General features: G+C 50.1%; 1 protein-coding gene across 6 annotated transcripts in view; it reads left to right on the plus strand.

Annotated features, from left to right (window-relative positions):
* The window catches only part of LOC146863586 (uncharacterized), a 192,509-nt gene that overhangs the window by 124,708 nt on the left and 41,162 nt on the right, over positions 1 to 26,639 (plus strand). For 4 of the 6 annotated variants that reach the window (XM_085627535.1, XM_085627529.1, XM_085627537.1 and 1 more), the window contains one exon: positions 9,578 to 9,676. The exons of the other annotated variants lie outside the window; for them this stretch is intronic. In XM_085627535.1, the coding sequence (XP_085483661.1) occupies positions 9,578 to 9,676 (99 nt within the window). The remainder of the gene's footprint in view (positions 1 to 9,577; positions 9,677 to 26,639) is intronic. 6 annotated transcript variants of the gene reach the window in all.

The raw sequence follows: 26,639 nt of genomic DNA on the forward strand, positions 1-26,639 counted from the left end.
CAACTCCAAGCACCGGCACTGGTGCACGATAAGAGGGGCCAAACTCCTTCTTCTTCTCCACCTTCTCACGGACCAGAACACCAACTCTGGGTAGCCAGCCGACTACCGGAATCTGAAGTCCAGCTTCGGTCGCAGAGGATATGTGCTCTTTTGTTAGAGTGTCTCTTGTTTCTTGAAGATTCTGTAAGACAGTACAGTGGTCATCTAAGTCAAAAGGCGCGGCTGCCGCCGCCATGTCGAGACCCTCAAGGTCAGGGACAAACATTCGAACTCCGAAGAGCATCATGTACGGGGTCCTCCCACCCAGAGACCTTCTAGGGAGATTATTAAGTGCACGTTGGACGTCATACAAATGGGCTAGCCAGTTTTTGCCAGTACCTAACACCCTGGCTGTCAATGATTGCTTTAGGTCACGGTTCATTCGTTCCACAACACTATTGCCCTCAGGCCGGTATGGAGACGAAAATTTGACTTGGACCCCCAAACTTCTCATAGCTTCTTTGTAAGCCTTAGAGGCGAACGCAGGGCCCTGATCAGAGTGAAGGGTGCCACATGCAAAACTCCCTATAAAGACACGCAATGCTTTGATGACAGTCCTGGCATCAGCACTCCTGTGTGGCCACACCCAAAGAAAACGTGTGCACGAATCTACTGCAACCAAGATATACTTGTACGCAGTGTCCGAGGAAAAAGGACCGCAGTGATCTAAATAAACACACGCTAGTGGTTGATTAGATATATGCAGCTGCGTTTGTGGTGGACGCGCCACCGTAGATGGCTTTATTTGTTGGCAAATCCCACAATTGAGGACATAAGTCCGTGTATGTTTGTACAAACCGTACCACCAATAACGCTGTTGCAACAGTGACACATTTGCGGACACTCCGGCGTGCGCAGACGCAACACCCTCGTGCGCAGCTTGTACCAATGCAGGCCTGCAGTCCGAATTGGGAATAACCCTATCCCCAACATCATTAATCCTCACTAACGGGACGTTATCAGGACTTAAGTGATAATGGTATCGAGAAGGGAAACCTCTAGGGAAGTTCGTCCCAGTCTCTGATGCAGCAATAGCTGCCAAGATGTCATCATCGATCTTACTTTTGGATCTTGTAACTGCTGCTACTAAGTATGTTGCCACTGCTGTTTTAGCTGCCTCGTCAGCCAAACTGTTACCGACAGCATGGACGCCAACTCGTTGGTGACCAAGAGTGTGAATAACATTCACAAGGGGTCGACTGCATTTTAGTTCAGCCACCCTAGCCCAAAGCGTTTTATGCTTCACTGTGCTACCTTTCGAATCACGAAATCCATTCGCGATCCAAAACATCAGATTGTCGTTGTAAGATTGTACACAATAGTAAGAATCACTCACTATAAGAGTTGTGACTCTGTAATCAGCAAACTCCAGTGCAAGCACCAGAGCTCTAAGCTCCGCCAATTGTGCGGTACAATCACCCAAAGTCTGCGTATGCACCGCATCCTGTATGAATTCTCCATTCACGAAAGTACCAACAACAATTGCGCAAGCCGCTGAATAAGCGTGCCTTGATCCAGTTGCGGGCTGCGCGGACCCATCAGTGTATATGACACAATGGAACTCCTCCAACGGGCGCAATGTAAGTGGAGCCGGATGAACTAATTCATACTCCAAACTCTCCTGAGTCTGAAGTCCTGCGTCAAAGATGTATTCGACATCAGGCGAGGCTAAGGAGGTCGCCCATTGTATCCACCTTGGATGCAAAGCTTTAGAATTCAGCACACTTGCTTTAGTGACTGCCTCTAAGGCAGGAAATGGTGTTACCACCATCATGCGCTTCCCCTGTGATAGCGCTCGTTCTTTCAGGATTGCCATCTGAACTGCTGTCAAAACTTTCTCGACAGTGGAGAAACGCATTTCAGCCGAAGTATATAAATGAGATTTGTAAGCAATGGGGACAGTGTCTCCTTCATTGTATGTTAAGTACGTGAACCCCTCCACACCCGGTACAATTCTTATGACCAGGTTTGTGTGGTTATCACGAGTTTGTAAATATTTCGCAGTAAGAAGGTCAGACTGCAAAGAGTGTAATGCAGCCGAATGTTCTGGCAGCCAGCAAGACTTGGTAAAAGTAGGTTGCACCAAGGCATATAGTGTCTTGATACGCTGGGCATATTCAGGAATGTAGGTACGACCGAAATTCAGAAAGCCCAGCAATGATTGTAGTTGTTTCAGTGTCGTAGGGATACGAAGGCGTGCGCATTTCTCAAGGAACTGCGGAGCCAAGCCTCGGCCCTCATTGTTGAGTTCGTACCCCAAGAATAAAACTGTGTACTCGGCAATGTGGGACTTCTTAAAGTTAAACTTGTAACCAAAGTCCGCAAACATAGTATATGTTGTCCACGCGAGCAAGGTGTGGAAGCAACTCGTCGTCTGTTAAGTAGATGTCATCAACGTACGAGTACGCCTCCGGGTCTACCATCTCTAAGAGAGAGACCACACGGGCAGCAAATACCCCAGGACTATTCTTATAGCCCATTGGTAGCCTTTTGAACACTTTTTGTTTACCACCCGAAGTAAAAGCGGTCCACTCATAACTATGAGGGGATATGTTATGGCAATAAAAACCATTGGACAAGTCGAGTGTGGTTTTGAACCTTTTTCTCACAAGACTATCGACGAGAGCTGAACTATGGGTATTTTGCACCGCACAATTCCGGCAGTGCGAGTTTAAGTGCCGGTAATCCAAAACTAGGCGGTACGATCCGTCAGGCTTCGTTACAGTGAATAAAGGATTATTCATGGATGACACACACGTTTCAATTACTCCCTGATATTCCAATTGTTCAAGGATAGCCGCGACGTGAGACCTAGCCTCACGACGCATAGGGTATTGGGGCTGAGGCTGGGGGTCGGACCGCAATGGAAATTCGTGGAGGGTAGAACTTTTATCCCACCCCACCTGATTACGATACAACGCAGGCGCAAGCACCCGCGCCCACTCCTCGGCCAACTTCTTAGACTCCTCCTTGGGCACTACGTGTCCAAAAGAAGGAAGAATGACTTCTTCCCCCCTTGGAGCGTTTATAACGAAAACCGGGGGCCAATCTTTCTCCGCCAATAGTATATCATAGGTGGTCGTTAGATTATCCCAAAATACCGCGTTAATTTTTCGTTGTATGTCACCCTCAATATTGAGGACTACGTCAAATAATCTCTCAGGGGGGGCTACGCGAGTATCAGCAGTTTCTACTGTTACATAGATTTTAGTTGCTGTCGCCTCCAGAAATGGACGCAGTGCTCCCCGCACTACTGTAACTTCCGCCGCGCTGTCTAGCAGCGTCAGCGCCCATTTCATGTTCAGAAGCTGTGTCCGCACCATCTGAGGCATACTTCGCTGAGATTGCAGCAACCTTCTTTTTCTAAAACGGAGTACGTGGACGTGCAGAATCCTCCTGCTTGCCTTTTCCGTCCGCCTGTCGGGGCTGGTCTCGACCTTGAGCACCCCGGCCTCTCCCACGGTCTCCTCCACCAAAGTGTGAAGCCGCCGTTTGCTGTGAAGAACGAGGAGAGCGCTGGTCAGGAACCTGAAACCTATCAGGTGACTTAATACGAGAACGATCACGCAAATCATAAGTGCGTTCAACATATGCCTGAACTGGGGACGCTGGACGAGTCTCCTGTTTCTGTTGCTGTTTATCTTGTTTTTTAGCTCGCCAATTTCGTTTTGGAAAGTTGGGTTTATCGTCTTTTGTAGACGAACTCACTTTAGTGTGCTGTACTACATCAGGAATTTTGATGACGGGTTTCACGCCTAGGGCACTACGTCCAACCATCCTATAGGCTTTCGCAATAACTTTTGCAAACTCCCTCGGCTTATCGTCATCCGCAATAAGTGCCATCATGTTTCCCACTTGAAACTGCATGGCATCTCCTTTGAGATTTCCCATAATCATGGAACATACTATATCGAAGCTGTCGATAAGCCGCATTCCCAATTCAATAGCTGCTTCCGCCCCCTGGACTTTCTTGATAACGGAAGGTAGTACCGACATAGACGTAGTGCCGAAGCACTTCGAATAGGTCGCGGCAAAGACTTTGCCCCAATTGTCACAATCGACAATGTCCGGGACTAGTTCTTTCGGCAATGTAATAGTGAGTATCCTGTGTTTATCCACAGGACTAGTGTTAGGAAACACGGCTTCCAGTTGATCGAATTTTTCTGCAAGCCAATAAGGATACTCATCCTTATTCTGGGGGCGCTTGCCAACAACCGCGTTTACCATTACAGGACTGATCACAACCGCATGATGGCGATCAGCCCCGTGTCCCGCAACTGCAGGTGCCCCCACCTGTACAGTGCGCGACACATACTGCACTAACGCCCTATGGACCGTAATCAAGGTCGTGTGCAGTATACGTAAGCTATCCACTCCTACCGTCCGGTAGCGTGGATGAGGCGTATGTCCGGCCAGCACCGGCCAAGTAGCTCCTTCAATTGACAAAGGACCGAGTCTCGCCGGGATGACCGTGTGGGGGAGGGCGCCATTAAACCAAATAGTGTGCTGCCAGGTTGAAATAGGAATTTCTAAAGCCATATATGGGGTATAATGAAGAGGCACCTGCGTAGCAGTGTATTTGTGGAACGTCTTATCTGTATCTTCCACAGCCTCAAAGGTAACCCAAGAGTAAAACAACTCATAAGGGTAAGTGGCACTTGCACTTACGACAAACACCACTGCCATCCCGTCATCAGGCACCCCATACGTCCTCAAATGAGCACGCAGAGACACCCTACTATGAGCGGGAATATCTACCGCCATTAGGATTAAAAAGAAGATACAACGAGATCTTCAGTAGCACTTGGGCTTAGATTAGTGTAACCTTTTTTATTCTCAAGCTTGAAAGAACCTATAGCCTAAAACCTAGGTAGGTTAAACCGTCACTCCCGTTATCCGGAAACCAGAGTGAGGGCGTTGTGGACTAATAAAAAGCACTACTAAGGCATCTCAGATATTAAGACCAAACGTTAGGTGCGCCATGTTGTAGGGATTCTGCGTATGCACAGAACTATGCGCAGGAAACCAGAACCTTAGAGAATTGTGGTGTACCAGAAACTCCCCTCAGAACTAAGAACCCCTTATCCGACTAGCTTAGTGTCACATTCGTTATCCGAGATTTAGCTCGGCGGTCCCAATGTATAGACAACCCAGAACATGCGACTTAGTTATTCTCAGGAATGGTGGGAACCCAAAATACCCGTTTGCACATATATATTAGTCCACAACAGAATAACTAAGACACAGTAAAGTTTAAAGAATTTATTCATAAACCTCGAGTCCTGTTATACAGTACTTTGGCTAACATAAGTAGACAAATGGTTAAGATCATTACCATTAGCATTGTTACAATACCATAGAAAATGAAAGGAGCGATCATATTACTAATGACAGTGGAAAACATCCACCCTCCTTTCTCTAGCAACTAATAAAATATTATTAGACTATTAGAAGGTCTCATAGGCTTGCATAGGGGACCCCATACCGTATAGATCAGCTTTGGTGTATCACATCACAGGATCAGCTCAGTGTTCTCTGCAACAGCTCTTCTATCGAATGCCCTAACAATATGCTGCGCTGTGATATTAAAGCCCACGACATTCTGGTATTTGCAGCTGCGTGCATGTTGTGACTAAACAGTGGTACGATCACCCTGAACATAATCAGCCGGCACCGTCTAGTGTCCTAGAACAGTTCTTTACTCGATGTACAGACCAAGGGCACTATCAACTGTTAAGGATGTATAAATAACATTCACTTGAGACAAGAGCGAGTCTGCATTTCTCAAATGAATAACATGTAACAACAGTGTCGGGTGCAAAGGCAGCAAAAGCAACAAGATGGCTTTCCAACAGCTAACGTGATTGAGCTAACTTAGCACTGTAAATAGGGAGTGGCCTAAAACCACGTGACACAGCAACACCTACAGACTGGTAGTGGCACAACTTAAAAAAAAAAATTTCAAGATACAATCTGGAGTTTGAGAATATTCTGACCAATGTCAGTTAGCAACGGTGTCCTGGGGTCATAATACTTCTGAACTCCAACTGCATGACCAGGAATTCCCTTTCAGACCTTTAAGGTCTCAGGGTAGCGGGGACAAACATTCATTGCTTAATCTAGGAGGTGGTGCCTAGGTAGACACTTAGAAGCTATACATTAAACAAAACAGTAATGATTTGAACATTTAGAAAGTTCTTAATTTTAGAAAGAAAATGACATTTATAATTAATAAAGTTCCAACGCTTCTACAAGTGTAAGTGGTCCCCTCACATGATAGCTAAACAGAAATTCAGGGAGGGTAAACCCTACTCCCTTCTGAGGCCCTTGCCTATAAGCGAAGAGCAGGCACGGCAAGAGAACATCCCATCTCCTTTTGAGTTATTTCTGGGTTCCCCATGATCATGCCCTTCAATGTCTTGTTGAACCTTTCAACACGACCATTGGTTTGTGGGTGGTAAGGGGTAGCGCATGTGTAGTTCACTCCACACTAATCCCACATGTGCTTCAGGTATGCAGATATAAAATTGTTACCTCTGTCTGACACCACCTCCTTAGGTAACCCTACCCTGGTGAACAAACCAATGAAGGTCTTGGCGACTGCAGGAGCTGTATTAGTCCTAAGGGGAATTGCTTCAGGATACCTGGTAACATGATCCATTACTACCAGTATGGATGTGTTTCCTTAGGCTGTGGGTGGTTTCAGTGCACCCACTATGTCACCCCAACCCTTTCAAAAGAAACCCCAACCACTGGTAGTGGAATTATGGGGGCCTTTGGGTGTCCAGCTGTATTGATTCACAGGAGATAACAAACTCCTTCACTTTCTGAGACATCTAGGGCCAGTAGAAATGACTGCCAAGCCTTTCCCAAGTTTTAGTCTGGCCCAGGTGCCCAGCTAGGGGAATGTCATGGGCCAAAGTGAGTGAGAACTCTCTATACAGAAGTTCTATCCCTCTCCTACTGGCACAAGCTTTGGGGTCTCTGGTCTCGGTGTACAGAAGTCCCTCCTCCCAATAGACCCTGTGGGAGCCAGTGACATCTTTCCTTTCCAGCAGCTCGCAGTCGCAGGCTCTCACGACTGGGACAAACTTGCTGTCCATGGCACAGCAGGTCCCTAGAGGGCCCCCTGGGCCCAGGAGCTGGATCCCTCTTGAGCTGACAAGTCCCCTCCCTGAGGAGAGGGGTCCTAAATTTGTTGCTGTGTAGAAGATGGTCTCCCAGTCTTCTTACCCTTCCTCTTGGGAGGTTGTGCCTTGCTTTCAGGCTCCAACTCTCCATTTTCACCCTGTTCTTGAGTTTGTGCTCGTCTTCACACACACACACACTGCCTCAGGGATTTGCAGCATGGCTGCCTGTGTCTTCCTTTCTACCTCACCCATGCTGAGGTCTCCAGCTCATTTCCAAGCAGACATTCAGCTGAGAGTTGTGGGTAGACCACTACCTGTTTCAGGCCAGCAACCCTCCAGGCTAATGTCACCTTAGCCGTGGCATGGTTAGTGGTGACACTGTCAGTATTGGTGACTGGGTGGTTTTTCCAGTCGGTGTTGCTCTGGGGAAACCAGTGTATCTATCACCATAGTGACACTGCACTTGTATCCCTCAGGGCTTCTATCATGTTTCCATTCACTAAGGGTTATTGTAAATACTTTTTCAAGTTAGGGGGGCAGACAGCCAGAGTGGCTAACCCTCCCTCTCCTTTAGAGACTAGAACAGCCTCAGTGTGAACGCTGATTTGCTCTGGGCACACTGTTGATCCCATCTCGAGATTGTCCTCACCAGTGCTGGAGGGGGACTAGGGGCATTCTTGTTGGGACAGGCAGCATCTCCAGTTGGGTGTCCAACATTCTTATAGCTATGACACTGGGCCTTTAGGTGATCAAAAGTCTTACCCTTATATCCCCCAGTGGACTCGGAAGACCTCTGCGGTGCAGCCTCTTGAACAGGTTTTTGGGGGCCTTTAGAAGACTCTTGGTTTTTATATTTTGGTGGGATCACCCCCTTTCTTTTGGTCACCCCCAGTGGTTGTTTTTGTCACCCTTGTCTTGACCCAATGGTCTGCCTTCTTTCCCAGTTCTTGGGGACACATTATACCTAGGTCTACCAGATACTGGTGCAATTTTTCATTAGTGCAATTACATAACGTGTTCTTTCATCAGGAGTTTGTAAATCCCAACAGTCATGTGCGTCACGTCCAGTCAACCAACCATCTAGTGTTTTTACCGAGTAGTCCATGAAGTGAACTCCGGATTGGCTTGGGGTTTTGTGAGCCCCCCTGAATCTAATTCTGTATTCCTCAGTTGAGTCCAAAGCCCTCAATCAGGTGCCCTTTATGAGGTCCTAGGACTCAGCATCTGGCTGAGTGAGGGTCAGCAGTTTGTATCTGCAGTTACTAGAGAAGAGTTCCCAAAGTAAAGCCCTCCAGAGGGACTTCTTCACTTGCCTCATTTCACAAGTCCTCTCAAAGGTTGTGAACCATTTGGTGATGTCATCACCTTCCTCATATATGGGTCACTCCGTTGGGGGATTTTAGGGTTCTAAGTGTTTCCTTTCTCCCTAGGTTTGATATTGCCGCCACCATTGATGGAGGGAGGGTAAGCCGATCTCCAATCTTTCTTTTTCTAGAGCCAGGAGCCTACTGATTCGGAATATATTCAATAGGTGAGGAATCGGCAGGTAAAAGTACCTATCAGAAGAAACTTAAGGCCACCTGCTCCTGGAGCTTGGAGCACCAGTGCGTGACTGCTTCCCAAGACCAGTGTGTCCTTGGAGGAAGCGGAGAGCGCTGGAAGCAGCGAGGTCCAGTGAAGGATCCTGGCGAGTGGATCTCTACAACGAGGTATGAGTAGACGGCTGCTGCAACAATCGGGTCGTTGCCTGTGTACAGTGGAGAGTCAGCAACTCAGTTTGCTCGATGGGCTGACGTGAAATATACTGCAGTGCTGATTGGGCTGTAGCCCGTGTGCGGAGGAAAGGCAGCAACTCTGTATGCCAGGTGCGGCTGCTGTGAAGTAAACTATCGTAACAATCTGGCTGTAGCCCATGTGCGGAGAAAAGTTGGTGACCCCTTATGTCAGGTGGGCCGACGTGAAGTATATTGCCGTGCTGATGGAGCCATAGGCTCTGTGAGGAGGAAAGTCGACGACTGCCTGACCCACGCTACCATTGAGAGTCAAGTACCGAAGGGGTACTTGGCACAGTTGTTTGATACCTAGTAGGTCAGAACCTGGGGCATGACCAGTAAAAGACCTCCTACACGAAGGGCCTAGATGCTCCTGTTTGCCCTGTGGCTCTGTACAGAGTTCTGATAAGGTTTCACTTGCCTAGGTGAAACTCGGAAAGCCCCAGCTTACTCTGTTGTGCTAGTCTCATCTTAAGGCAGAACAGCTTCCCTCTCATTGCCTGCTTACTCCAAAGCTGAACACAAACATCTGTGTCCGGATCAGCAGACTACGCTTTCCTCTCATTGCCTACTCACTCCTGATGTCTATTGGTGTATGAAGCCCAATTAAGACTTTTTGTCTTCTACATTTCACAGCTGCCAAAGAATATGTGAGGCCAACGCAGAGACGAAACCTGGCTGACGCGTCTGTTCCATCCGAGCAGGGCTCCTGGACTGTTCGACTGGTGCGACTTGGTGAGTGAACGTCTTTGTGCACAGTTTCCTGTGAATTTATACTATAACTGCAAACAGAATGACTGCCTTATTGTCAGATAGATTAGGCCTTTGGCACCAGTCTTCATTGAGACCCAGACCCTTCTTTGCACACCAAGGCCAATTGTGCCATAGCTCAGAGCCAGAAGACTCTGGACCCTTTGAGTGACACTCTTACGACTTCTCGCCAAACTTCAAGCGGTGCGATGGGGCTGAGTCCTGTTCAGTGTTCTTGCGCTTATGACAACTTTTTAACTTTGACTTACTGAAAGACATCCATCAGGAATGGGCCTTTGTGCGGGACCGGCCTCATGACTGCAACTGAGAACAGCCTTTCGATTTGGAGCGGGCCTCTTTTTTCAAAGCATCTTTTTATGCTCAGTGAAATAGAGCTTCCCCTCCTACTCCCGGATCACCTTGAGGTGCACTTATCATGCGACTTTGAGTAATCACTAAAGCCCCGACCTCATAGGTACATGTTGTTTGGGTCTGTGATCAACATCTGCTTTCTGCAGTCGCAGCATGGCTTGAATCCTGACGTTTTCAGGTGATACGCCGTCCTTGGCATGCTGTCTAGAATACATTTAGAGTTGTCAGAAAACTGGCACAGTTGGGAGAAATGCAGGGGAGGCGCTTATATCCTGCTCCACTTCCTTCCTTGTGGGACGGTAGGAAGACACCACCAAACCAAGCCATACAGCGACACCTACAGACGGGCAGCGGCACAACTTAAAAAAAAATCTCAAGATACAATCTGGAGTTTGAGAATATTATGACCTATGTCAGTTAGCACCAGTGTCCTGGGGTCATAATACTACTGAACTCCAACTGCGTGATCAGGAATTCCCTTTCAGACCTTTAAGGTCTCAGGGTAGCGGGGACAAACATTCATTGCTTAATCTAGGAGGTGGCGCGAAGGTAGACACTCAGAAACCATACATTAAATAAAACAGTAATGATTTGAACGTTTAGAAAGTTCTTAATTTTAGAAAGAAAAAGACATTTATAATTAATAAAGTTCCAACGCTTCGACAAGTGTAAGTGGTCCCCTCACATGATGGCTAAACAGAAATTCAGGGGGGGTAAACCCTACTCCCTCCTGAGGCCCTTGCCTATAAGCGAAGAGCAGGCAAGAGAAAATCCCATCTCCTTTTGAGTTATTTCTGGGTTCCCCATGATCATGCCCTTCAATGTCTTGTTGAACCTTTCAACACGACCATTGGTTTGTGGGTGGTAAGGGGTAGCGCATGTGTAGTTCACTCCACACTAATCCCACATGTGCTTCAGGTATGCAGACATAAAGTGGTTACCTCTGTCTGACACCACCTCCTTAGGAAACCCTACCGTGGTGAATAAACCAATGAAGGTCTTGGCGACTGCAGGAGCTGTAGTGGTCCTAAGGGGAATTGCTTCAGGATACCTGGTAGCATGATCCATTACTTCCAGTATAAATGGGTGTTCGAGGCATATGAGCTGCAGATTACACACTTGTGCATAGATCGCCATCTGGTGTTGGGCCCGGATGTTTGCAGTTTGTTTTTCCTCTTGGAAAGTCTTTGGAAGTCACGAGTTCGGTGACTCCTCCCTTGGATCGTATTGCGCATGGGCTTCGGCTCCATCCTCATATTGTTTTTTTCCGCCATCGGGCTCGGATGTAATCTTCGCACTCCGGTTCCGAACAGCTTCCAGTTCGACGATCGACGCGCAATCCTCACCCCAATTCGCGGTATTGTTTGGAACGTGATCTCCCCACTCGATGCGACTTCTCATCGGCACAGACCTTCGGTTCCCGTCGTCGACGGCGGCCTTCGGGCCTACCCAAGCTCCGGTCCTGGCTAATGGAAAGGACTCCATTTAAAAAGTGCCTTCGATGTGGGTCCAAATTCCCCCACACTGATCTCCGCGAGGTTTGCAATCTATGCCTCTCCCCTGAACACGAGGCTCGAGACTGTCCGGCGTGCAAGTCCTTCCGGTCCAAAAAGACTATTCGAGACCGAAGATCCAGAAGAACCATGGCACACTCCTCGACAACGATTCCGGACGACATCTTCGGAGAAGGCGTAGACGCTCCAGAACAGCCTCACACCGACGAGGGACTCGTCAGTGCCTCCGAAGGCGACGACTCAGATGTGGAGGACATCACTCTGGCACAGAGGGTCGTGAGTACTAATCTACCCCCACACCCTCGCCGGCACCGAAAAAGGCTTCGGTCACGCCTTCGCCTCCGGGCCTAGGCAAGACCAGAGACACTGCTTCACACACCGCACCCTCGGGCCCGGTAAAGAAGCCAAGTAAGCCTTCCGGCGGCTCGGACTCTGGCCAGCCCACCGTCGGTGCCGATAAACACTCTTCGGCACCGAAAATTATCCGGCCTCCATCTTGACACCGAGCCCCGCACCGAAACACTCTGGATCGAAACCCAGCTCTTCGGTACCGACACCACCTTCTGTACCGACCAAAGCACACAAGGGCCACCGACACTTCGCAGCCGAAGCCCATCTCGGCACCTACCAAACAATGATATTTCCTAAGCATGGTTCCAAACAGCGAACCGGCACAGAAAAACATAAGAAACCAACGGCCCGACGTCTTCGCCGACGGACCAACCAGCCTCACCAGAAATTTAGCACACTATAGCAGATCTACTCAGCAGACAAACACAACAACTCTAAGAGTGGGAATTTCACCCATACTTTCAAATGTGGGGGCATCCACAGATAGACGTCTTCGCCACCCACGAAAACAAAAAATGCCCAAGCTTCGCCGCCAGATACCCACACCCATTGTCCAAGGGCAATGCGATACGGATGAACTGGTCAGGCAGATTTGCGTACGCTTTTCCGCCTCTCCCACTAATTCCATTACTAGTGCGCAAACTACAACAGCACTCCCTAACACTAATATTAGTAGCGCCAACTTTGGCCAGACAACCGTGGTACACCACACTACTGGAACTATCGCTAGTACCACATCAAAAGTTACGCCTCTCTCCACACCTCTTAACCCAGAACCATGGAGAGATCAGACACCCGGGCCCAGCTCAGCTCAACCTTGCGATCTGGCTCCTGAAATCATAGAATTCGGATACCTAATTCTTCCTCCTGACTGTATGAACGTCATCAAGGAAGTTAGGCGCCCTACCACTAGAGCGTGTATGCCGCCAAGTGGAAACGTTTTGTTATCTATTGTCACAACAATACCATCAATCCCCTAGATGTGTCCATTCAACACATCATAGGCTACTTACTCCACCTACAAAGGTGCAATCTAGCCTATACGTCCATTCGACTACACCTCGCAGCCATTGCAGCTTACCTACAAAACAGGCAACATCTCTCACTCTTTCAAGTACCTGCCATTAAAGCCTTCATGGAAGGCCTTAAAAGAATAATTCCCCCCAGAGTGCCACCCTCACCTGTGTGGAGCTTAAATATTGTTCTCACCAGACTAATGGGACCTCCTTTTGAACCCCTACACAAATGTGAACTTCAATTCCTAACATTGAAAACCGCTTTTCTTGTAGCCATCACTTCCCTCAGAAGGGTCAGTGAGATACAAGCATTTACTATTCAAGAACCTTTTCTGCAAATGCACCATAATAAGGTGGTTCTCCGTACCAACCCAAAATTCCTCCCCAAAGTCATTTCTCCTTTTCACCTAAACCAATCTGTAGAACTACTAGTATTCTTCTCGCAACCACAATCTGTTGCAGAAAGAGCTCTTCACACACTAGTTGTCAAACGAGCCTTACTCTACTACACCGAGAGAACACAACCCTTCCGTAAGACCAAACAACTGTTTGTCTCTTTCTCTCCACCACACAAGGGCAATGTGATTGTGTTAGGGTACAGGGTCCCTAAGGGTGGCACAATGAGTGCTGCAGCCCTTAGAGGCCTTCCCTGGTCACAAGGCCCTGGGTACCTAGGGTACCACTTACCAGGTGCTGACATGTGGCCAGGGTTTGCCAATTTGGTTTTGAGGTTTCTGTTTAGGGAAGGATCATAGGCCCTGGGCACCTGATTGGCAGGAGTCCAGGGCACACTCAGTCAAAGTACATTCAGCAATTCAGCAAAAAGTGGGGGCATGCCATGCAAAAAAGATGGCACTTTCTCACACAACCCCCCGCCCCCCGTCCCCCCCCCCCCCAACGAAAGGTGATGAGACTAACCTTGCCCTATGGAGTGTTCATTGTCTAAGTGGAAGAACCTGGAAAGTCCATCTGCATTGGCATGGGCAGTCCCTGGTCTATGTTCCACTTCAAAGTCCATTCCCTGTAGGGAGATGGACCACCTTAATAGCTTTGGATTTTCCCCTTTCATCTGCATTAGCCATCTGAGAGGTCTGTGGTCAGTTTGAACCAGGAAGTGAGTACCAAACAGGTATGGCCTCAACTTCTTCAGGGACCAAACCACAGCAAAGGCCTCCCTCTCAATGGCACTCCAACGCTGCTCTCTGGGGAGTAGCCTCCTGCTTATAAAAGCAACAGATTGGTCTTGGCCTTCATCATTGATCTGGGTTAGGACCGCTCCTATCCCTAGCTCAGAGGCATCAGTCTGCACAATGAACTGCTTGGCATAATCTGAAGCTTTTAGAATTGGTGCTGAGCACATTGCTTCTTTTAGGGCAGGGGTCGCCAACCGGTCGATCGCGAGCTACCGGTAGCTCGCAGGTGCCCTCTCAGTAGCTCGCGATCTGACTTCCACTTTAGTAGCCTATCATTGTCGTTTTGTTTGTTTTTTAGGTCTTTTGTAGACGCTTCTCTCCCGCCGTAGGAAGCGCCTGCTATTTGAGCCAATCTGGGGCGGGGTGAAGTGGTGACGTCAGCCAGCGCATGGGCAGTGTTTGCTGCCCTCGGAGAACCATTATGCGTGCCTTTTGCTGCATGTCTCCCTTCTATGATCCTGTGCACTTTTGCGGCCGGAGCGGCAGCCTTGAAGGCCTAATTGGATCTCCATGCTGAAATACAGGAGATGCAGTGTCAGCCACCTTAAGCAGAACCAGACAGACAGCAGGTATGTGGGCAAGAGGCGCTTTATTTTTTTTTCAATAGATGCCTGTGCATACCGTTATTCAAGGCATCTAAAATAAATAAAGGAGGAGGAGCTTAGCGCGTGATCAAGATGGCCGCGTGAGCCTAGAGCTCCCGAGACCCTCGCTCCCTCCGGCATCTATCCTGTCTATTATCCTGTACTTGATGCCCGGGCTATTGGAGAGGATCTGCTGCTGAGGCGGGAACCGTTGTCCGGGTCGAAATCGCCCACCGGAGACCGAAGTTATACTGCCTGGAAGTTTGGGGCCTAATCCCCGCACGGTGCCCGGGACTTGCGTTGGCACAGTGCCCGTGCCCTAATTGAACAACAGCGGCCTGGTCGGGGAGGAGTCGTCGGAGGTGGAGGGGATTTCACTTTCACTTTCGATTTCGCCTTCCAGTCTCCAGGGCGCCCGTGACGGGGCGTGCGCGGCGCCAGCCACTGGTTGCATGCCCATTTACCCTGTACGGGCCAGGAGATTGTCTACACGGCAGATTGAGATGTCGACCAGGTCGGACGCCGAAAAGCAGAAGCCCAAGAACACCAGGCGGGGCACCTCCACCCAGACTAATACCATGGACCGCTATGCCCATCAGAGGGGGTCCCCGGGCGAATCGGGCCCGACGTCGGAAGCCTCGAAGGACGCGGCGTCCCCCTCCACAGAATTAACCCTGCAGGACATCATGGGGGCCATCGAAGGGATGAAGTCCTCGATTGGGCAGCAATTCGAGACCCTGGCACAAAAAGTAGATGCCATATCGATAGATGTCAACCTGGTTCGGGCCGACCGCGGCAAAACTAATGAGCGGGTTCAGTCCTTGGACCTCAAGACTGCCGGCCTCCTGGGCGATGTCTCCGGCCTCCAGCAGGAAGTCCGTACTCTCCGGGCAGCAAATGATCACTTCGCCCGCCGGTTGGAGGACTTCGAAGGCCGTGCTAGGCGCAACAACGTCCGCATCATTGGGGTCCCGGAAAATTCGGAGGAGCAGTCGGTGGACCTGTTCGTGGAGGACCTGGTGGTGAACCATCTGGCACCCAAAGGCCTTAGCAAGTTCTTTACCGTCGAACGGGCCCATAGAGTTCCTGGCGGGAGGCCCAAGGTGGGGGCCCCACCAAGGCCGATTGTCGCCCGGATCTTTAATTTCAGGGATCGAGATGCCATACTACAAGCATCGCGGATGGCCGGCCCGCTGCCATTCCAGAACACTACTGTAAGCTTTTATCCGGACTTCACTCAGATGGTGCAAAAGCAGCGGCAAGGCTTCATGGCGGTCAAGAGAAGACTGCGTGAGATGGGACTAAAATATGCCATGCTCTTTCCTGCAAGGTTGCGGGTGGTGTTCGAAGAGCGAACTTTCTTTTTTGAGGCACCCGACATGGTCGGAGACTGGTTGGACACTCTGCCCCAAGGGCGGCCTGGCATGGAACGCTCTGGTGGCGCAGATGGTGCCGGTGACGAACATTGAACCGGGACTTAAGTACCACGACTCCGATCCCTCCGGGAGGTTGATAGTCCGGGGGGTGGCGGGGGCAGTAGGGGAGCTTTTCCTCCTCTGGGGTTCTTTCCGTAGACTAGTTTTATAAGGGGCGACAGGCACACTGCAAGTTGGGGGGCACTTTAGAGCTTACGCAGGGGTGCAGGGTGGGGGGTGGGTGGGGTTTGTTGTTGGGGTTGTTGTTGTTTTTGGTTCTGCAAGGCGTCATGATGCAAGCTCCTGTGGTTCGGGTCGGGTTCCACGTGGGTGGTGGTGGTCTCCTTACATGCTGGGATGGGGGGTAGGGGCCTCAAAATACTCAGTTGGAATGTGAATGGCCTGGGGGATCGTATTAAGCGTGGGATTGTACTGCAATTTCTGAAGAGATGTGCCCCTGATATTGTCCTCTTGCAAGAGACGCACTTGATTGGCAACACGTGCCATGCACTCAATCGTAAAGGCTATAAGTTTGTTGCGCATTCCGGGTTCACCTCGGGTTCCAGAGGGGCGGGAATACTAGTCAGGTCCTCTCTCCCATTTGAGGTTGACTCTACTACTGTAGACGATAGGGGGCGCTTCGCGGCAGTAGCGGGACGGTGGGAGGGCAGGACGCTGGTCCTGGTGTCGGTTTATGTCCCCCCTGCATTGCAGCCCACTACCCTAGCGGACTTAGAGAGGACATTACTGGATCTCCCAGAGGGCGTGTTGGTGGTGGGTGGTGACTTTAATGCGGTCGGCTCAGGCCTGCTTGACAGGCACCCGCAGAGGATTTCGGGGGGGGCTCAGAAGTGGCTTCCTGATTTCATAGATACCCTAGGGCTGGTTGATTGTTGGAGAATGTTGCATCCCACACAACGGCAGTACACTTTCCACTCAGGTGCGCATGGCAGTCTCTCCAGAATTGATTATGTCCTTACTCTGGCTGCACACGCTTCCAGTGTCTCTGAGGCCAGGCACATGGCACGAGGTATTTCTGACCATTCTCCGGTGTGGATCTGTATGGATGTTGCCAGAGGAGTGGGTGGTAGGGTGGCCCCAATTAACCCGTGGCATCTTAGAGACCCTGTGACTCGTAGTGAGGTACTTAAGGCGATCGACCGTTATTTTCAAGAAAACCTCGGTTCGGTCACGTCGGCGGTGTCCTTGTGGGAAGCATTCAAAACCGTGATTCGGGGTGAGGCCCTCTCCTTGATTACAGCGGCCAAGCGTCGGAGGGACGCGGAGGTCGCCCAGCTTGAGGCGGAGATCGCAGACCTAGGGCTGGCCCTGGAGGGTGAGGTCACGGAGGAGGCGCTGCACGAATTGAGCCTTAAGCAATCGGAGTACAGGGCCCTCGTGACGGACGCAGCCAAGGCTCTGAGTAGGGAACAGCGGGGCCGTCTGTACGACGTCGGGGACAAGGCCGGGAAATTGATCGCGTGGCTGGACAAGAAGGAGAGGGTCAATCGAGTGGTGCCGGACCTAGTGACGGAGGCTGGCGTCCTGGTCACGGAGCCGGAGGACATAGTCCAGTGCTTTGCGGATTACTTCCGCACGGTCTATACATCCGTGTCGGACAGGCCTGTGGAGGACTCATGTGCACTCCTGCGCGATCTCGCCCTGCCTTGCCTCTCCGACGTGGACAGGGACGACCTTGATGGCGACATCACGGTCGATGAGATTGCGGGGGCGATCCGTTCTTTGCGTCCGGGCAAGGCCTCGGGTCCGAATGGTCTGCCCATTGAGCTCTACAAACTCCAGCCGGACAAGATCGCTCCGCATCTACGAGCCATGTTTGTGGAGGCGTGGGCGACGGGTTCCCTCCCGCTCGACCAGCGCCTGGCAATGATCGTGGTCATCCATAAAGATGGCAAGCCTAGAGACAGGTGCAGTTCATACCGGCCGATCTCGCTCCTTAACGCTGAGCCGAAGATCCTTGCTAAAATCCTCGCAAACCGGCTAGTCAGGGTGATCGGTGACCTGATCCACCCCGACCAATCTGGATTCATCCCACATCGGAATACTGCGTTGAATCTTAGGCGCATTCATGGTGCGATCGCAAGGGTCGGGACGATGCGGGAACCGGCCGTGGTGGCGGCGCTCGACGCAACGATGGCGTTCGACACGGTTGAGTGGGCATATTTGTGGGCCGCGCTCGCGAAGTTCGGCTTCGGGCCCGGATTTGTGGGCTGGGTGAGGCTCTTATACGAAGGACCTCTCGCCAAAGTTGCGGTTAACGGGAGGGCCTCCAATCCCTTCGACTTGGGAAGGGGTACCAGGCAGGGTTGTCCCCTCTCGCCGCTGTTGTTCGCTCTCGCCCTTGAGCCGCTAGCGGCATGGATACGGTGGCACCCAGACGTGAGGGGGATTCGCTGGTCCCCCGATCACGAGGACCGCATTTCCCTCTATGCCGACGACATTCTGCTCTATCTTACCTCACCCCGGAAGTCCCTTATAGTTGTCTGCGACATCTTGACTTCCTTCGGGAGGAACTCGGGGCTCACCATCAACTGGGGTAAGTCATATCTGTACGCCCTGTGTGGAGACGCTCCGGTTCCCCCGCGGAATTGCCCGATCCAGATCGCCCGGGAGGGCTTTCAGTATCTTGGGATCTATATTTCAGCCGACCCCACGGTACGGTATGAGCGAAACCTGCTCCCTCCGTTGGCGCGCCTGCGGCGGGACGTGGCAGGCTGGAGGCGGCTGCCGCTTTCCCTCCTCGGTCGTGCGGCGCTCTTTAAAATGATGTCGCTTCCCCGCTTTCTCTATGCCCTGCAGAACACCCAGGAGCTGGTCCCGGCCAGTTACTTTCGGGAGGTTGAGAGTCTACAGCGTTCGCTGCTGTGGGACGGCCGCCCGCGTATAGCGATAGCAAAACTAACTCTCCCTTGGTATGACGGGGGTATCGCGCTTCCCGACATCCGGAGATACTATTGGGCCTCCCAACTGAGCGCAGTCAACCACGGAGTCTACGGTCCTGCGCTTAGCCCCGGCTTCGCTATGGACCGGTGGTTGTTGCGGGGTGGTGGCTACTATAGAGCACTTTATTCAAGGGCCCCGGCTGGATCCCTCACGGGGCCGACCGGGGTGGCGGTGCACGTGTGGAAGGCAGTCACGAACTCCCTGGGGTGGAAGGATAGACTCACACTGGCCACTCCGCTGTTTGACTCGGACATGCTGGGGAAACTCTGGAACTCTAAGGGTTTCGACAAATGGGACCTGATTGGTATTTCCAGGGTGGGGGACATGCTGGCCAAGGGGCGGATTAAGTCGTTTGCAGAGCTGCAGACGGAATATGCGCTAGAGGGCACGGAATACTTCCGGTACGCGCAGGTACGTCATGCGCTGCGGTCGGTCCTCGTTGAGGGGGAGAAGGTGCCCGAATCCTCTCCGTTGGAGGACCGGATCTTGGACGGCCATGTGCCGGAGAGCACAATCTCTCTCATTTACAAGAAGCTGGTGAACGTCCGTACCGATCTCCTCCTGGGGGTGCGGGACCAGTGGACTAGAGACGGTCTTGAGCTGGACGATGAGGACTGGCAGTGCGCTGTCTCCTCCCCGAAAGAGGTTGCCATCCCCGCCAGGCTGCGGCTGGTCCAGCTTAAGATACTCCACAGAGTCTATGTCACTGGCCCCCGGTTGGTCCACATGGGTTTCTCCGAGGACGGGCTGTGTAAGAGGGGCTGCGGGATGGTGGGCACCTTTCTGCACATTATATGGGAGTGTGGTGTGATTGCGGAATTGTGGAAGCAGATTCATGTTGTGATGCAGGAGGTCACGGGTATTGTGTTGCACTCAGAGGCGCGGCGCTGTCTCTTGAACGTGTGGGGCCCTACAGACTACGATGCTGCGCAGACTCAATGGGTGACCCTTGGTAATATGGTGGCCAAGCGGGATATTGCACGATTGTGGGGATCCCCTAGCCCGCCCACCCTGGATGCATGGAAGAACAACATGGACTGGTGCATGTTTCAGGAGAAAACAGTGTATTGTGCACGGGGGAGGCCCAAGAAATGGCACAAGGTGTGGGGGGGGTGGAACCAGTATAGGGGGTACATCTGCCTGCCTCCCGCCACTGACCCACCAGAGGAGCACCTTTCCCCCTAGCCCCACTTCCGACTTGAGTTTTGCGGATGAAATCTGATAGAAAGTTAGTGCCTCTGCCTCTCCCTCCCCTCCACACTTGAGGGCTGATCTGATGGTGGATATGGGGCCGCCTCATCGGTGGGATCTGACGCGAACACATGATGTATATTGCCTTGCTCGTTATGTTTTTCTTTAAAAATTGAAACCTTTTTTCTCTCCTGCATGACAGCTATAGAAGACTACATATGTTGATTGACGAGCTGTCGAACCTCCGGGTTGTCGGCTGAATAGCTGTGTCTCTGAAATATCCGAATAAAGGTTTTTAAAAATAAAAAAAAAAAAAAAAAAAAAAATAAAAAAAAATATGAGCAGTACTTCGAACAAGTAAATGTGGACAGAATTCCTTCCAAATGGCTTTGGCTGTTGAAATTATGTAGCTCTTGTTGAGGTAAATTGTTCATTTTTAGCTCTGCTTTGCCGCCTTATTCTTAGGGTGATAAGACTGAGCATACTATCTCCCCATGCGACTTTCCACAAGGAGAAACGGAAAATCCAGATTCCTCTCGGGCTCGGGATCGCGGGGTGCCTTTTCGCAGTCTGTCCTACTCCTGACACGAGACGGGGCTTTTCTGAAAGTGTCTTGTCAGCATCTTTCATTTTGCCGGGCGTGGGATCCCCTCGCTATATTTTATTTATTATACCCTTTGTTATTGTTTATTAATTTCCCAAGCCGAAAGCTCAGATCTGCTGCTTGGTGGCTCTTTGCTACCAGATAAAGAAAACTTTCCTTATGAAACCAATCGGAGCACGAGAAAGGCCAGCTTGCTGTGATTCCTGAACAGCAGCTGAGGAGCAAACAGCGAGTCCGCGGCTGTCTTCACGGCATTCCTACCTTGGGATGCAATTTGTGGGGTCTGTGAGCTGAGGGGAGAAGAGAGCCCCAGTCGTTGGCAGTTCTGCCTCCCCTGGCTCTCATTGGACAGGCAGCGCCTCTCTGCTGGGATGCAGCAGCCTCTGGGTCTTGCTGGCTCACTCCTCCCTCCCACCTCCTTCCTCGGCCACATGGGAGAGCGAGCCCGTCAGTGAGCACAGGGAGAGAGGGGCTGGGGCAGGAGATGTCACCACCAGTGAGAGACCACATCACTACCTGCTGCTGTGAACAAGGCATAGAAAGGCGGCAGAAGCAGATGAGGGGAACCAGGGCTTGTCAATTTTACAGCATTAACACATGGCTGCGGGGTTCTAGTGCTCAAAGATTCCCTCCGCAACTTTAGGTTCTTGCCGCTGGCACGGCGTGCTAGAAATAATTCTTTTTCAGAATCCGAGCATGGAAACTGATGATTTGTTGGGTCATTCATAAACATTTCTACCCACACTGTGCACCGTGTGCATGGCGCCCATTGATACAGATGAAATATGTACAGTGTGCTGCGTAGCATTCAGATCACTTTCCGATCTATGCTGGGTCGCGCTGGTACATTCTTAGAGTAACTATGCACGTTACAAATTGCTATCATCATCTCTCGTGTGCATGTTCCTACCCAACCTTCCCCAGCATATCCTGGTTCCTGTAATCCAGTCCTGACCGGGCCCCTCAGACCCCGCCGTTCTGTTCTGTTGTGTGTCCTGTGCTGTTATTTCGAGGGCCTCCTGCTACTATAAAAATCCTGTGTGTAAAACACAAAACCGATTCTTCCACCTCGCCTCCAGCTTATCAAATTCACATAAAGTACATTTAAATCTAGCATCACTCACCCATGCATGGTTTACGTAGACTCCCAGGTGTAAATTGCTTCTGTCTTAACATATGCCTGGAATATACATTTTATGTGAATCTGGCACTTAAGGTCACCTGAAGCAGTGTGTATTTCTTTGAATCTTGTATCAAACCTTCTAAGGTAGTTATAAACGTATTTTGGTGCCATGCCCATTCAGTCTTTGGCCTTTCTGCTAAGGTAGCTTTCATTTACAGAGGCAAACACTTGCCTATTGGTTACTGGAAACTCTAGATACCAATTCATTTCACACAGGTTTTCCAAACGTTTAGAGAAGAGAATAAATAAACGTAGACTTTTTTTTATCATTCAAACTCTTTGTATCCCTGTCCTGCACTATTGGTCCACCCAGTCCCTATGTTCTTTTTTTCTATTAACTGATAAGTATCACAATTGGTCTTTGGCACATTATCACACTCTGTTCCTGAATGGTTATGGAGCAGTTTATTATCAGATGATGTGGAGTGGATTAAGGATTTCCTGCATCCCAGGTTCACAGTTATATTGTAGTGACCATTTTATTGCTCAAGAACCAACTTTTATAATCAAGCTGGTGAGTTGGTTGAAAATATTTTACCAAATGAAATTTAAATATGATTTAAAGTAAAATTGGATTCTGCGCCCAGGACCAGACATCCTTAAGCAATATAATATATTTATTTGCAGCAATGTACACTGTTTCTGTACATTTATTATTTGATGGGCGGAAAGTGGAGCTATGAGAGTTCAAGACAAATGCACCTCGTTTCGAATACGAAGCATTTCATACAGCTGTATGTTCAGGACTCTGGTGAGTGTCCTGTGATCCACTGACCAGGATTTGAAGATTAAGAGGCATTTTTAGAAGTAATAGCTTTTAATCAAGAAATAAACATGGACTCCCACCATCCTTGATGACAATTCTATGATAATGAACTTAGTGGCAAGTCATGTGAACCATACATGTGGAATAGGTTATTATTACATGGAACACATTTATGGTCTGTTAGGAGAGAATTTGTACAGTGCAAACCCTGAACTCATGCATTTCAAGGTCTAGTCATGTGATAAAGTAGAAAAAGTAGGTATGATGTAATAAAATATTTGTATTGCAGCATTTGTTACTTTATACTGCTTACTACCCTGCAAGCCAATCCATGTGTAGGGTTTGTGGAGGGAAAGGTGTTGTCTTTATTTTGTGAGCCTATGTGGGAAGTGTACTATGTTGTGCATGATGACCACCGAGGTTCGAATACCGAGTTATGGAACGTACTAGTTTGGTGGATGAAAAGATGTGAGAGACAGATGTGCAGGTTATGGTTTTTAGTGTGATTGCAGCTTTGAACAGCACTGCACGTCCATATGATTTCTTATGGTTGTAGTCTTCTTAGCTGGTTATGGCAGAGGTCAGGAGTATGCAGTTTGTTGAAGAGGAAAGCCAGGACTTATACCGGGTTCTCTGGTTTCATATTGTGCATTACAGACACTAAATGGGTATCTGTTTATCCCTCGTCAATGAAGCTGCGCGTGAAGAGACTTTGGGAACGATTCACACTTGGCCTGTAGTAGCTCACAATCATTTTCACGGATCAGAAGTAGCTCTCACTGCAGAAAAGGTTGGAGACCCCTGTTTTAGGGTGTCAAAAGCCTTTTGGGAACTAACTATCCAGTTAACCTTCTTGGGCATCTTCTTGGGCATCTTCTTGGAGGTGAGTTCTGTGAGGGGGGTCACAATGGACCCATATCCCTTCACAAACCTCCTGTAGTACCCAGTCAAGCCAAGGAATGCCCTGACTTGGGTCTGGGTTGTTGGAGCTATCCAGTCCATGATGGCCTGGATCTTGGGTTGTACTTGACCTCCACCTACAAGGTGGCCTAAGTACACCACAGTGCCCTGCCCTATCTGGCATTTGGATGCCTTGATAGTGAGACCTGCATTTTGCAGAGCCTCTAAAACTTTCCCAAGGTGGATCAGGTGATCCTTCCAGGTGGAGCTAAAGACAGCAATATCATCAAGATAAGCTGCACTAAAGGATTCCAGCCCAGCCAGGACATGGTTCACCAACCTCTGGAAAGTGGCAGGTGCATTCTTTAACCCAAAGGGCATTACAGTAAACTGATAATGCCCATCAGGGGTGGAGAATGCTGTCTTTTCTTTTGCTCCTGGGGCCATGCCAATCTGCCAGTACCCTGCAGTTAAGTCAAAGGTAATGAGGAATTGGGCAGCCCTAATTTATCTATCAGTTCTTCGGCTCTTGGAATAGGGTGAGCATCTGTCTTGGTGACAGAGTTGAGCCCTCTATAGTCCACACAGAACCTCATCTCACTCTTTTCACTTTGTTGATGAGGTTTGGGGACCAGAACCACTGGGATAGCCCAGGGGCTCTCAGAGGGTTCAATGACCCCTAACTCCAGCATCTTGCTGACCTCAGCTTTGATGCTTTCTTTAACTTGGTCTGACTGTCGATAGATTTTGTTCTTGACAGGTGCACTGTCACCAGTGTCCACATCATGGGTACACCAGTTTGTCAGACCAGGGGTCAGGGAAAAGAGGCTAGCATACTGTTGTAGGACTTGCTTGCAGTCATTCTGCTGTTGGGCAGAGAGGGTGTCTGAGAAGATCACACCATCTACTGACCCATCTTGTGGGCTGTAGGAGAGGTGGTCAGGGAGAGGTTCACTCTCTGCTTCCTGTTCCTCATCAGTCACCATCAGCATGGTGATGTCAGCCCTGTCATTGTAGAGCTTGAGGCGGTTCACATGGATTACCCTTTTGGGTGTCCTGCTAGTGCCCAGGTCAACCAAATAGGTGACCTCACTCTTTCTGTCTAGGATAGGGTAAGGGCCACTCCATTTATCTTGGAGAGCCCTTGGTGCCACTGGCTCCAAAACCCACACCTGTTGCCCAGGTTGAAATTCAACCAGTGCAGATTTTTGGTCATACCAGTGCTTCTGGAACTCCTGGGTGGCCTCAAGGTTCTTGGATGCTTTTTCCATGTACTCAGCCATTCTGGACCTTAGGCCAAGCACATAGTCCACTATGTCTTGTTTGGGCTCTTGGAGAGGCTTCTCCTAGCCCTCTTTTACAAGACAAAGTGGTCCCCTTACAGGATGACCAAACAGAAGTTCAAAGGGTGAGAAACCTACTCCCTTCTGTGGTACTTCCCTGTAAGCGAAAAGCAGGCATGGTAACAGGACATCCCATCTCCTTTTGAGTTTTTTAGGGAGACCCATGATCATACCTTTCAATGTCTTGTTGAACCTCTCAACAAGGCCATTGGTTTGTGGGTGGTAGGGTGTAGTAAACTTGTACTGCACTCCACACTCCTTCCACATGTGTGTTAGGTAAGCAGACATGAAGTTGGAACCTCTGTCTGAAACCACCTCCTTAGGAAACCCTACCCTGGTGAAAACACCCAGGAGGGCCTTGGCTACTGCAGGAGCTGTAGTAGTCCTAAGTGGAATTGCTTCAGGGTACCTAGTAGCATGATCCAGTACTACTAGAATACATTTGTTCCCTGAGGCTGTCGGAGGTTCAAGTGGACCCACAATGTCCACTCCTACCCTTTCAAAGGGGACCCCCACCACTGGTAGTGGGATGAGGGGGGCCTTTGGGTGGCCACCTGTCTTGCCACTGTCTTGACAGGTGACACAGGAGCTGACAAACCCCTTCACCTTTTGGTGCATCTGGGGCCAGTAAAAGTGACTCACTAGCCTTTCCCAAGTTTTGGATTGCCCCAGATGTCCAGCTAGGGGGATGTCATGGGCCAAAGTTAGGAGGAACTCCCTGTACTTCTGTGGCACTACCACCCTCCTGGTGGCTCCAGGAGTGGGGTTTCTTCCCTCAGCTTACAGTAATCCCTCTTCCCAATAAGCCCTGTGGGTACCAGTGACATCTCCCTGTGCTTCTTAAACAGCTTGCTGCCTCAGGCTTTCAAGAGTGTGACAGTCTCGCTGATCCTGGCACAGCTCTTCCCTAGAGGGCCCCCCTGGGCCCAAGAGTTCAACCTGGTAAGGGTCAAGCTCCATGGACTCAGTTCCCTCAGGGGTATCCAAATCCTCTCCCTGGGGAGAGGGGTCCTGAATGTTTTGCTGTACAGAAGCTGGTTCCCCAGTCTTCTTACCTTTTCTCTTGGTTGGTTGCGCCATTATTTCAGGCTCCAGACCTACTTTTTCACCCTTCCTCTTGCTCTGTGCTCTGGTTTGCACACACACCATTTCAGGGATGCCCAGCATGGCTGCATGGGCCTTTAGCTCAACCTCAGCCCAGGCTGAGCTTTCCAGATCATTTCCAAGCAGACATACAGCTGGCGACTTTGGAGAGACCACTACCTGTTTCAGGCCAGTAACTCTCCCCCACCTAATGTCACCATGGCCATGGGATGACTAGTGGTGACACTGTCAGCATTGGTGACTGGGTAAGACTTCCCAATCAAGTATTGCTCAGGGGAAACCAGTGTGTCTTTCACCATAGTGACACTGGCACCTGTATCCCTCAGAGCTTCTACCCTAGTTCCACTCACCCAGGGGTACTGTAAGTATTTCTTTAAGTTGGGTGGCCACACAGCTACAGTGGCAAACTCCACTTCTCCCAAGGAGACTAGACTTGCTTCAGTGTGTT

This window comes from Triturus cristatus, chromosome 2_1 (assembly GCF_964204655.1).
Source record: "Triturus cristatus chromosome 2_1, aTriCri1.1, whole genome shotgun sequence".
In the NCBI taxonomy this organism is placed as follows: domain Eukaryota; kingdom Metazoa; phylum Chordata; class Amphibia; order Caudata; family Salamandridae; genus Triturus; species Triturus cristatus.